Source organism: Corylus avellana, chromosome ca4, assembly GCF_901000735.1.
Source record: "Corylus avellana chromosome ca4, CavTom2PMs-1.0".
Lineage (NCBI taxonomy): Eukaryota > Viridiplantae > Streptophyta > Magnoliopsida > Fagales > Betulaceae > Corylus > Corylus avellana.
In genome coordinates this window covers 28923970-28937406 of record NC_081544.1, presented here as the reverse complement: position 1 = coordinate 28937406, position 13437 = coordinate 28923970, and the positions used below count along the sequence as shown (strand labels likewise).

At 37.9% G+C, this 13437-nt stretch overlaps 3 protein-coding genes across 3 annotated transcripts in view; 2 read left to right on the top strand and 1 right to left on the bottom strand.

Annotated features, from left to right (window-relative positions):
• The window catches only part of LOC132177098 (heat stress transcription factor A-5), a 42255-nt gene extending 39297 nt beyond the window's left edge, over positions 1-2958 (top strand). The window contains 1 exon segment of the mRNA XM_059589316.1: positions 1440-2958. Within this exon segment, the coding sequence (XP_059445299.1) occupies positions 1440-2657 (1218 nt within the window). The 3' untranslated portion in view covers positions 2658-2958.
• A 2172-nt stretch (positions 2959-5130) lies between these two features.
• On the top strand, positions 5131-5511 carry LOC132178372 (protein RALF-like 24). The gene has a single exon (XM_059590815.1). It carries the CDS (start codon positions 5131-5133, stop codon positions 5509-5511), a length of 381 nt encoding a protein of 126 aa, XP_059446798.1.
• A 3499-nt stretch (positions 5512-9010) lies between these two features.
• On the bottom strand, positions 9011-11450 carry LOC132177582 (adenosylhomocysteinase 1). Its single transcript, XM_059589956.1, has 2 exons — positions 10667-11450; positions 9011-10092 (listed from the first exon to the last, which is right to left on the bottom strand). The coding sequence occupies exons 1-2, from the start codon at positions 11375-11377 to the stop codon at positions 9346-9348; spliced, it is 1458 nt and encodes a 485-aa protein (XP_059445939.1). The 5' UTR covers positions 11378-11450; the 3' UTR covers positions 9011-9345.
• Positions 11451-13437: the final 1987 nt, after the last annotated feature.

Below are 13437 nucleotides of genomic sequence, written 5' to 3'. Positions count from 1 at the left end.
TGATCTTCTAGGGAAGGCAAAAGTTAGAAAATCTGTGGGGAGGATTCTCAGTGATGGTAGCATACAAGTCAGACCTCTGAAGTGAACAATCGAGCTTTCGTATGAAATTTGGCATAATTCAAATTATAAGGGTCCAATTGGAGACCAAAGTTGGAGGCAAAATTGAGGTTGGGTATTGGAAATGGGCCTCCTGATTCTAGTTATGTCCTTTGGTGGTAATGCAAGATTAGAATTATTTTTTTTTTCTTTTTTTTTTTCTGTTCTACAAAACTATCATATATTTAGGTTAATTTTTTAAGGCTTGAATGTAACTCTCAACCAATTGATTTTTCTTCTTCATTAAATGCTTTTTCTCAATTACTTGATTTTTCTGTTTTGAGTTTTTCTTTTTCCTTGTCTGAGACTGAAAATTTCCAAATTTTTTATTTTTCAATTAGTCTTTTCCAGTTTCCATCTTATGGAAAATATTTTGTTACCTTTTCTCATAAGTACTATATGCAACTTTTGTCTTCAGTTGTTTTTTGACAGTCCAACATCAGAATAGTAATTCAACTTGATTCCAAATCTAAAAGAATTGGAATTTTGAATGGCATTGCAAAGCTTTATTTCCAATTCCACGCAGTCAGACCTAAGAGGAGCGGAGGTTTGAAGTGTTCTGTGAAGGCAAATGGGTTTCTTTTTCTTTTTATTTGTGTGTGTGTGTACGTGCAACCCTATGCAAATGTGGGTGAACAACTTTTTGCTTTACTATGATTCTAAGGGGAGGTTTTTTTTTTTCCCCTCATTAGCCTCATGCTGTGGCTGTGAGTTATTTATCAAGGTAATGTCGTATCTCAAATAAGGTGTTAGCTATCCTAACTGTAGTAAATGCATGTCCTAAAACAAATAAGCTGTGCTTTTTTATTTTAATATTTTATTTTTTCTTTAAAGAAGTTTACTATCATCCTCCTCCTTCCATCCCACTATCACAGTGAAACATCTGGTGTTGCTGATTCTATTATTTTTCTTGTTATCACCTCCGCAATTCATTTATTATGGTCTTTTGGTAGGTGGAATTGATTAGCATTTGATCACCTAAAAATCAAAACAGAGTTTTGTATTTAGTTAATGGATGAGTTCCTACTATTTCAAAGAAGCAAGTGCTTTTTCATTAAACTAACATTCATGTATCTCCTTGAAATTCCCTTAACATTTTGATTTTGTTCTTTTCTTTTTTTAGCGGGGGAGGAAAAGTTTGTCACGTAGTTCTATATTGATTGTTGAACGTAATCATCTGCAATCTCCATCATCTTTTATGAACAAAATTTTGTTTGGGCTTTTTACTCCCTTGTACAATTATGCAGATTTTTTGGTGGAGTAATATATCATTTTAGGTTTTAGGCATATATGGATACAATTTATGGATGTATTTAATTTAGCAAAGAATGTTTTGTGACCAGGGATTTCGAAAGATTGATCCTGAGAGATGGGAGTTTGCTAATGAAGAATTTGTGAAAGATCAAAAGCATCTTCTTAAAAATATCCACCGCAGAAAACCTATTCACAGCCACAGTCACCCTCAAGGTTCTGCGGTCGATCCAGACAGAGCAGCTCTTGATGAAGCGATAGAGAAGCTTTCACAAGAGAAAGCTGCACTTGAAGCAAATGCTTTAAGGTCCAAACAGCAGTGGTCAGCAGCAAAGTTTCAGTTCGAAGACCTGAAGCAACGAGTGGATAACATGGAGCAGAGGCAGAATAATTTGCTGACCACATTAAAAAAGGCTTTTGAGAACCCTACTTTTGCTGAAATTCTTGCTCGGAAAATTGAATCTATGGATTTCTCAGCATATAATAAAAAAAGACGACTGCCTCAAGTTGATCATTCACCGCCAGTTGCGGAAAATAGTTTTCTGGATAACCACAGCAGTTCTAGAACTGAGTTTGGGAATGTTTTTCACCAAGATTTCTCAAATAAGCTGAGATTGGAATTATCACCAGCTGTTTCAGACATTAACATGGTTTCACGCAGCACACAGAGTTCCAATGAAGATGGAGCAAGTCCAAAGAGGAAACTATCTGAAGGAGAACCAAAATGTGCGCAGATGCGAACTGAAGGTTTTGTATTTCCACTTGAAACATTAGAGCTTTCAGATACAGGAGCATCTTTTACACTTAAAATAGATTCAACTGCGTCTCAAAAAAGCCCAATGTTCCACCCCTTGCAGCCAAGTTTGACCTCTAATGAGGAAGGTGATGGTAATATTTCGTGCCATTTAAATCTTACTCTGGCCTCTTCTCCAATGCAAGTCAACAGAAGTCCTTATTCGGCTAGGATGCCCCAAGTAGCTGAGGAAATTGGCAAATCCCCAGATTCAAGGACTGGTGCCAATGTTAAAGAATCTGAAACGATAGCTTTTCCAATGAGTAGAAATCCGGCTGATGACACGACTTTATCTTCCTCTCAAAGGGCTCCAAATAACATTCAAGAGCCTGCAGCTGCTCCAGTTAGAGTAAATGATGTATTTTGGGAACAGTTCCTAACTGAAAGACCAGGTTGTTCGGAAAATGAAGAGGCCATTTCTACATATAGGGCCAACCCATACGAAGAGCAAGATGATGGAAGGTCAGGCCTTGGAATTTCCAGAAATGCCAAGAACATGGAGCAGCTCACTCTTTGAAGCATCAATGTTGCTGAAGTCTACTTCTGTTCTTCCAATGCTTTGTAAGATCACATTTGATAGTTAAGTGATTCAAAACTTGCCCTGCTATTGGTTTGAATAAGTTGATGCGGAAATGCCACAAGTTCTTGGTCGCTGCTGATTATTATTATTATTATTCATGGTAGTGCCATTGTCCCTGAAAAGTCTACATTAACAGTGTGGCATTGATGCGTAAAATGTAATAACGAAATAATATTTGGTGTATAATACAGATTTGCTACTTTTTGAAATGCTAGGCAATAGCTGATTCTTCATCTGAGATCATAATTGTATAAATTCCCCTTTGCTCCACCATGTAGAAAAAGTTTCAAACTTTTTGTGTTCAACTTGATGTACACCTTTCTTGCCTCTTTAAGATTTTATTTTCTGAGACATAAAAGCCTTTGATTTAGCATAAAGTTTAATGGAATGAAAGAACCTGCTACTTACCCAAAGAAATATGTATATATTGTGTGTGGTTAGTGACATATTGAATCTTCCAACACTTGTCCAATTCACATATATGTCATTGCCCATAAATACAATATCAGAGTGTACGTTTGGGAGATCTGCCACCTTAAATACTACTATATTGTGTTACTCTTATCAGTATAGTCGATTATGACCTCTTTTTATATGTTTTCTTCAGTTTTTTTTTTTTTTTTTGGTATTATTATTATTTTTTATATTGCTTTTCTTCTCACTTTCATGCTTTGCTATCAAATTAATCTACTTGCATTTTCCAATTATAGTTTCCGATGACCTCATTTGTTATTGTACTATTCTTACAGTAATGTTACAGTTCTTTTTGTGTCCTTCCAAAAATGATGTGACTCTTAAAATTATCATTAAATTTGTAATTAATTATTATTAAATTTTAATCAAATGTTAATTTTAAAAATTACATCATTTTTTAAAAAACATAAAAATGCCAGAAGATGAAAGTGATCTCTCATCCAAATAGGACGCAACAAGTGAAACTTTCAAGGATGTGCCATTTCGAAGACACGACCATGTGATGTGATCAATCGTGCGAAAGGCAGGGGACACAGGTCATGTTCAAACAAACAAATTTAACCACATTTTGACTCTGTTCGGGCCAAGTAGGGGCTATCGTAATAAATAATTCTTGTTTGTTTCATTTGCCACAAACCAAAGTATCTATTCGGACAGAGGCCATTGTAATTCGCTGCTTTTCCCTTTAATTTTTCACGTGAAACCAATGTCCATTCCTCTCTATATTGCAATTTGCTCTCTACACTTGTTTTTCTCTTTTTATTTTTTCCTTTCTCCATTTCTCTTTTCTTTTTCTTTTTTTGATTTATGTGGGCAGTGGGGATAACGCACCAATTTTGACGTGAAACAGGTAGCCACAGGTAAAAAGGAAAGGCACATGGACTCTGCTTTTGGTCGTAAAACAAATATCCATTGAATCATTGATGGTGGTTGGTCCCCATTCCTATCATTCATAAGCATATGCCCACACAACACCTACAGTAGGTGAGTGTCTTACACTCCACCCCTACCCTCTTTATTTTACTCTGCAAACTTCTCACACGTACACTGTTTTCATTCGAAAAAATAAAATTTTTAAAAAAAAATTGAATTTAATCATTTTTAATTTACATACTCATCTTAAAATAGTTGAAAACTCGCAAAATCCTGCCCTTAAAATGTGATATGCCTAACTTGAGAACACTAATTAGAAGAAATCTGTGCCATTAGGGGGATTTCGTCGAAGGAGTATCTCTATTATTAATATTATTTACTCATTCCATTGAGGTCTTCTTTTATTAATATTATTTACTCTCTCCCACACACAATTAATATTTTTTTAAGTATTTTATATGAGTTTAAATTAAAGAGAATAATTGCAAAAAACAAGCAGTTTTTTTTTTTTTTTTTAATTTCGAAAACAGTTTCTGAGATGGACAAAGAATTCAAAGCAGAGAAATACAAATATTCTTAAATTCTCCTCAAAATAGATGGAAGTTGACTAAAGAATATTAAAATGTAACACTAAAACCGAAGTCCTCATTATGGGTAGCTACAATCAGCACCATTGGAACATTCCCGCATCCTTCTTCCATCTTAAGATCTTCTTTGAGACTTGAGACTGGAAAATGGTTGATGCATAAATAATATTATTTTGTTGGACTTTGAGTTCTTTTACTCATTAAAAAAAAGAAAAGTAAAAAAGAAATAAAGATAGAAATTATTTTCTTCTTCAGACTAAAAAGATCAAGTGGGATGGGGGAGTGTCACTCATCCCTTGATGCTCCACAGCTCATGGCCTAAAGTCGTACTAATGATTTCAGAATCTACAGTAAGCGAAGTCATGTTCCATTTATGACCCTCCAACTACCAAGAATCTGTCTTTTTCAATTGACAACACAAATACAAACACAAACGGAAAACAAGAATACTCCACCCAAGACAAGATAAACAAAAGATGTCCAAACCCAGCCTCCTTCCCGTGACCTTTCTCTACCTAGTAGTGTTTTTCCTCCATACCCAGCTCTCAATCTGCAATGGGGTTTCGGTTCTGGGCCTGGATTCACTGAAAAACAGTGAAATCGACGGAATGGTGAAAAGGGCTTGCACCCAAACGATCGGTGAGTGCTTAACAGAGACAGAAATGGATTCAGAGAGCAATAGGAGGGTTCTGGCGATGCAGAGGAAGTATATAAGCTATGCGACACTGAGGAGGGACATGACCCCTTGTGCAAAGCCAGGGGCTCCATACTACAATTGCAATGCTGGAGTGGCAAATCCTTACAATAGAGGCTGTGAAGTCATTACTCGATGTGCAAGAGGTATCATCAAAACTTGATGATAATGCTAGATACATTATTAGCATGGAGAAATCCAAGCACTTTCCTTTTTTATTTTTTTTTTCTTATGTGTTTTGTTGTTGGGGTATTAACTATGATTGTATATTTGAGACCCTTCTTTTCATATGCTATTTAAATGTAAGATTACCTTGATTTTAGGGAGATCTAGTGTGATCTTTCAAGAAAATACGAATATAGGTGTAATGCTTGTTAGGGGAATTGATGACAATATCTACATTTCACTTTTTAGTACTCATTTCTGGAGGAGATTTAGAGTCTTCAGTCCTTCCCCCTTTTTTAAGGTGTAAATTATTTGTTCATAGAGGAAGAACCCAGTCCATATAATATTTTGCTCCTTTTAAAAAAATTAATTTACAGAAGTTTCAGTCAAAGGCATGATTATAAAATTTGAGCTGGTTCTTGGATTGAGAACTTCACAACTTATAAAAGCTAAATTTGCCAGAAGCTATATTGTGATTTGATATTGTTTCTATATATATATATATATATATATATAAAGGAGGATGTTTAGAGTGGAAAACAGGATGATTGCATCAGCATTTAAGAGGGAAGGTTAGACTAATATTAGCTGGCCTGTCTATTTCAAGCTCAATCTAACTTCAGGTTTCTTTAGCACCTTACCCCACGCCACCCTGTGCCATCCCACCATTCCTTTTTCACCATGCCATGCCCAAGGTCGAATGAGATGCCAGCCCTTGGTGTCTTTATGGGAATCAAATGCTTATCTCATTGTAAAGTCACCCATGATGCAAAGTAAAGCTGTTCATTATATCACGTGTTTTGATTTAAGGGGTACTATCCATTTGCCTAATAATAAAATAGAGGATAGCCTCATTAACATGTACAGTGGAGCCATGGGCTGCACTGCTTTAGTGCTATATGCTTCACTCTGCTTTCCACTATCCTCTAAATCAAATAATTAATTTCCTGCTGTGAGAAGGAAATATTGCAAACTCTTACTCAAGAATTGGAGGCTAGAACTTCTCAAACTAACTTCACTCACAATTTCTAGGCACTAACACCAATAGCCTCAAAAGAGTTCATCATTGTGTTAGAAATCGGTCACTGATATGAGATTCTATGCAGTATTGTTCTGCCTCTTTTAATTTTCCACCTATTTTTCAGTAGAGATAATCAACGATGTCCTCATGTGGTTCTTATGAGCTATGTATCTTGATGATCTTTTTCTTTAAGATGATATTATTTTTCTCTTTGGGATTTCGTTTTTTCTGCATAATGCGTTGCAATTTGTGGATTCTGGGTCTAAGTTCTGAATTTTTCCTAGTAAGGGCTTACAAAGCTTGGTATGGTTCGGAAATAATAAGATGGTGAGTTAAACATAATTTTTCCATCGATGGTGCTAACGCCTTAAGCTAGACATATAACATGGCTCGTAGTGATCATGACACCTGCTTTATGTACTCATTTGTTTTTAATCATTGTTGATGAATAATTTAGTCTGCATTACCAAATGGATCCAGTGCTACTGCCTTTGTACTTGGCTCTACTGCCCTTGCATCTGCTGGCTGCTTCTTGATATCTTCCTATGCCATTTGGCAAATTTATATTTTATGGCTCCTTTGATAAAATACCCACCTGACCTCAAAAATATTGCTGGATATGCATAGTTGCAAATCCTCTCGGGGAAATTCTAGCCGCTCTTTGTTACAAATCCCTTAAATCTCTCCTCCTCTATTTTGAAAGTTATTGTTCTCTTTCTTTTTATTTGCACTTCTCTTTTTCTAATGTAAATTTCATTCAGTAAGATAACTTAGAAGATCATGTTAAGTATACAAGTGTGAGTGTAGAAAGGTTTGAGTCTTGCATTGAAAAGATGTCATAGCAATGGAGCCTCTTATCTCTAGCGAGAATACTGCTATGCAGGAAATCCATTTGTGAAATGGTTGCCATGTAGGTGTAACTGTGTAGGTTACTTGCTTTCTTCAATTTTTTAGAGAGGATCTAGGCTTCTTTTAAAAATAAGTTTGGATGATAAATTCTTTGGATGCCTTTGTTATTATTCTGGCAATCTTACTACAAGATAAAATAACAATCAAACGCCTAAAATCTTGAAATAATAATGATAAAACTGATGTTAATTCTAAAATGATAAAAACTAATCATAAAACAACCACTAAACCTTATTAGATCATCAAGTCCTACTTCAACGTAATTTCTCTTAATATATTCTGTCCCATAAAAAGCCTGTCTCACCAAAATTCAAGAGCTTGCAAGCGCAAATTATGAGCACCAAAGTTGGAAATGAAAGCAGCAGCAAGGGCATTCTCTGTTTTTGGGTGCATTGATGCCATGATATCATACTTGGCCCAGGAAAAATATCCAACAGGCATCAGATTAGACCCTCTCTTATTGTACACCGACGAAAGCCCATTAGAGCTCTCTTGGTCTTCGTTGTCGTCGTCTCCGTTTTTGATTCCTTTGGATTCGACTTTTGAGAAAACACCCATCAAATCATAACAGGATAAAATGGATGCCTTTATTATCCTCATTCTAAAAGATAAAATCTAATCTACTGAGATAGAGGGTGTTTTGTGGTTGAATGTAGAAATGGAAAGGGCATATTATTGATAATACTATACTTAAATTTTAATGTAGGAGTCACCGTCAATGAATACTCTCTCATCCTTCCTACCAGATTATATCGATAACTTCTACTACTCATGATAACTACAAAGAAACCTACTCAAAGCTGATGATTATAATGATAAATAAGACTCCCATGATAAGATAAGGCGTATTTGAGATTACGTCTCCTACTCCTGCGGCTACCATCCCTATCATCTTATTAGATCAAGTCCAACTTTAACATAATTTCTCTTAATGGTGTGCTTGGATTCAAGGTTAAGAGGCACCAGCTCCTGATTTTGGGAGTTTTCTAAAACCAAACTTGATTTTTAACCTCTGAATTCCTTCTTTCTTTTTTTTGCCTGGAAAAAAATATAACATTCGATTTCGAGAGTCTTGATTGATTCACTTTAAAGTCAGGTTTTTTCTATCTTACTCGTCACTATTTTTTTAACAAAAAAGAAAAATTAAGGTAGGTGGGGACTGGGGAGTAGTGGGTAAGGGAATGAGACAAATAAATCTTGTCTTTCTTTAGAAACAAATTGTTAGATTATCATTTATCAACAGTTAAAAAGATAACCATGAAACATAATTCCACAAGATTTGACGTTACACTACCCTACTACCATCCACATTCTACACCGTGCCATGGATTGATTACCAGCTGTTAAAGATAACCATGAAACATAATTCCACAAGATTTGACGTTAACCTACTACCATCCACATTCTACACCGTGCCATGGATTGATTACCAGCTGTTTTTCTAGGTTACTCTATGCCCAGATGCAGTTTCATGATTTCCACGTTCTATGCGTTTTTCTGTCATACTCACGTTTGAAACAAAAAAAAAATCAAGAAACTATAAAGTTAACCAAAAAAATCAATAACATGAGGAAAATAGTAGTTCTTTTTTTTTTTTTTCTCATTTTAATGAAAACAAATGCAGCGAAACCCAAAAGTTCAGCTGCTACAAATATATGCCACACAGCCCCATCCAACATTATTCAAACCCAAACCAGGTCTTCTTTCAACAGAGACCAATGGATTTCTTTCCTCCCATACATTCCACCGCCAAAACACACAAAAAAATAATAAAAACCTACAAGAAACAAAACCTACCGTCCTACTATAAATCCTCAATTTTGTTAAAAAAAAAACAATCAAGCCAAATATCAAACATATTTGTTTTTCTTCTCGCCATCCGTCATTGTTCTGGACTCTCTCTCAGTACCTGTAGTGAATAGGCTTGTAAGGACCCTCAACAGGCACGCTAATGTAGTCAGCCTGGTCCTTGGTGAGCTTGGTGAGCTTAGCCCCAAGCTTGCCAAGGTGAAGTGCAGCAACCTTCTCATCAAGGTGCTTGGGCAAAACATACACCTTCTTCTCATACTTCCCACTTGCCTTCTCCTTCCACAGCTCAAGCTGTGCAATCACTTGGTTTGTGAACGAACAGGACATCACAAAACTGGGGTGCCCTGTGGCACAACCCAAGTTCATGAGCCGACCCTCGGCCAACACAATGATGCCGGTTTTGGTCTCGGGAAACACCCACCTGTCTGTTTGAGGCTTGATGGTGATGCGCTTCACGCCAGGGTAGGTCTCGAGCCCGAGCATGTCAATCTCGTTGTCAAAGTGACCAATGTTGCTAACAATGGCATTGTTCTTCATCTTCCTCATGTGGTGGACCGTGATGATGTCCTTGTTACCAGTGGTGGTGACAAAGATGTCGGCCTCAGAGACGACGTCCTCAAGGGTCAGGACCTGGTAACCTTCCATAAGGGCCTGAAGAGCACAAATTGGATCGATCTCTGTCACGATCACACGGGCACCAGCTTGTTTCAAGGCAGCAGCACAGCCCTTTCCAACATCACCATATCCACAGACAACACCAACCTTCCCGGCAATCATGATATCAGTAGCTCTCATCAAGCCATCAGGGAGAGAGTGGCGGCATCCATACAAGTTATCAAACTGTGTCCACCAAAGTTCACGGCCATTATTAGATGAAACATGACAAAGAAATCGGGCAGTAAAAGAGTTCACTTTTTCAAAAATTCATTCGGAAATTGTTGAAGTATAAAGATATGCATGTTAGTTGTTATTACTTGTTAACAAATTTCTCTTAAAGAACATGAATCCAACAAGTATTCCCACTTTCCAAGACTAACGCACGCTTGGTTCAATTCCGAGAAAACATAAAGCAAAGCAAAGATTGAATCTGAGATTCGAAATCGTACTAAACAATATTCAAAACACTCTACTATAATAAGTATGATCGTTTTTGTACTTTTTTATTCCCGGAGACCCAAGTTAATTATAGCAAAGATCCGAAAATTCACGATCATTTTTCTTACTCTGTTTCCCGTGTAGTCAACTAATCTAAAATAGAACAACTTTCCAGCTGTTATGCATAGATCTGAAAAGACCAATTAGATCTAGGAACTAAAATCAGCTCAAACGAAATCCTAATTGCCAATAGAAAAAACAAAAACGAAAATCAACCAGATCTGAACCAAAATCAAACAGATCTAAATCATTTACATACCTTGCTCTTGGTGACGGAGTCGTTCACGTTAATAGCAGGGAACAAGAGGGAACCATTGGCCTCCATCTGGTATAGCCTCTTAACCCCAGTGGTGGTCTCCTCCGAGACTCCCACCAACCTTTGCTTCATCTTGTGGTACCTCTTGGGGTCGGTCTTCAACCCATCTCTGATAATGGTCAGCACGATCTGGAACTCCGCATTGTCGGTGGAGGCGGGGTCGGGGACCTTCCCGGTCTTCTCGAAGATCTCCTCGGCCTTCACGCCCTCGTGGATCAGCAGCGTGGCGTCCCCACCGTCGTCCACAATCAGGTCCGGCCCACCGCCGGGACCCCAGTCAAGGGCCCGCTCGGTGCACCACCAGTACTCCTGCAGGGTCTCTCCCTTCCAGGCGAAAACCGCAGCCGAGTCGCGCGCGATGGCGGCGGCGGCGTGGTCCTGGGTGGAGAAAATGTTGCAGGAGCACCAGCGCACCTCTGCGCCGAGCGCGGTCAGGGTCTCAATGAGGACCCCGGTCTGGATGGTCATGTGGAGCGAGCCGGTGATCCTGGCGCCCTTGAAGGGCTGGGATGGGCCGAACTCAGTGCGGCAGGCCATGAGACCGGGCATCTCAACCTCGGCCAGCTCGAGCTCCAGTCGGCCAAAGTCGGCCTGGGACATGTCCTTGACCTTGTACTCGCGGCCACCGGTGGTTTTCTCTACTGCCAAAGCCATTTTCGACGAATTGAGAGAAAAGAAAAATAAGGGTGATTGGGTTGAAGGGGGTGGTGTGAGCGAGATGAGTGTGAGAGTAAGAGGTCGTATAAATAGGTTCAAGGCGTAGATGGACGGTGGGGATTGCTGTGATGAGTTGGTGGATTTGGTAAATGAAAGCGAAACGTTTCAGCGCTGGACACGGAAGATGATGCGGGGACCCGTGTGGCTGTAAATGATGGACGACGATACGGGACGTAGGCTGCAATGTTCGACACGCGTCATGCTTGGATTGGTTGGATCCCTAAGATGTTTTAGGGTTTTTGTGTGCTTTCTCGCACTGGGTTCCTATTCTGTTTAAACTTGGGGTCGTTTCGCTTTTACTTAATTAAGGCTAACCCAACACATCTATTGGAGCTATTGCTATTTATAATATATTTTTTAGTACTATTGAATATCCTACAATAAGGAAGATTTTCGATTAAGTTATTATGCTATGTAGGGGAAGCAAAAAAAAAAAAGAGATAAACACAAAGCTTAACACACTAGTACCTTCTACAAACTAGTTTGATTTATAAAATGTAAAAGAATATATAATATGAAAACTTAAGAAGTCCATTTATGGGAAGCAAACTTCAAGACATCAGTACTTAAAATTGGATGAGATTGACACCACTTGTGATTTTAAGGAAAATGTTATAAATATATGCAAATATTTGGGGCTAATGAGAGAAAATAAATTTTCTTGCGCTTTATCATAGCAAAGGACATTTATGAAGTACCCATTATTTGTGTTATTCGTGCATTACCCTTGCACTCTATTTGCTTGGATCACATTTGTTTTGTTGGGTCATGGATCTGCGACTATAAAGCCCAACGCCTCTAGCCCACTAAGGTTAGGCCGAGACATAATCAGCCTAGCCCGATGCATGATCAGCCCACTGAGGGCATGATGGTCATTTAACTGATAGTACAATGATCTTTTAATCGAGAGTACAATGATCATTCAGCTAGTAAAGAAAACCCAAGTTCACCAATGAACGTGGGATTCACTCAGCGCCCAAGCAAAGCTCCCACGTTCGCCAGAATGTGGCCCCCGCCTAGCTGTCAACACCAAACCAAGACACGTGCACTCAAGGATTACTCGAGATCCCACGTTTGACACAAGCATGACCAAGCCACCCACAAACATATTCAACGGTCTCATGATCGATGAATAACCCACAACCCATGATCCACTTCGCCAACATGGCACACGTGGACCTTCGAGAACGCGGGGCTGAGTATTTCATGGAGACTAACTGCTACCTAATGCCTATAAAAGGAAAGTTCAAATTCATTATTTTGGTAATCACAGTTCTCTCAATCTCTCATTGCTTAATTACTCTCTCTCTCTCTCTCTTAGATCAATTACTGACTTAGGCATCAGAGCTATTTCTCATCGGCATACTCACGACAGCACTTATCCCATTTTTTGTTGTTTTACAGCCCAACAACTCCTCGGACATTGTATCACTCCTCGAACATCGTGCCATATAACTTCTTGGAAAACTGTCATCAACAACATTATTGTAAGTACTTGATATATGGCATGCATTTTTTCAGTGCATTCTTACCTGTTACTTGCAAACATATTTGGATCAAGTTGTTGTATTTTGAAATGCGTATTTGCATTTATTTTGTCGTAAAATGACTTCTATTTTTCAAGTGGGAGATTGTTATATTTATTTTCTTTTTTGTAGATTGTCATAATTATTTTATATTTATGTAAGTATATAATGGGCTGGACCATTCTGTAAACACATGATAAAATATCGTACTCTCACCCATTAAAAAAAAAAAAAAAAAATCTTCTCAATTTCATGGATTGAGCATCTCCAACCCTAGTATATAAACAAATATTCAATGTTAATGTGCATATATATATATATATATATATATATATATTGTAAGACAATGTTAATATATTTAACCATAAAGGAAAATACCATAAAAGCAAATGACACGTGAGATTGTTAGGTTACATCAACAACTGTCCGGTGATGAAATAATTGAGCGGTTTTTTTGGCATTTAAAAATGG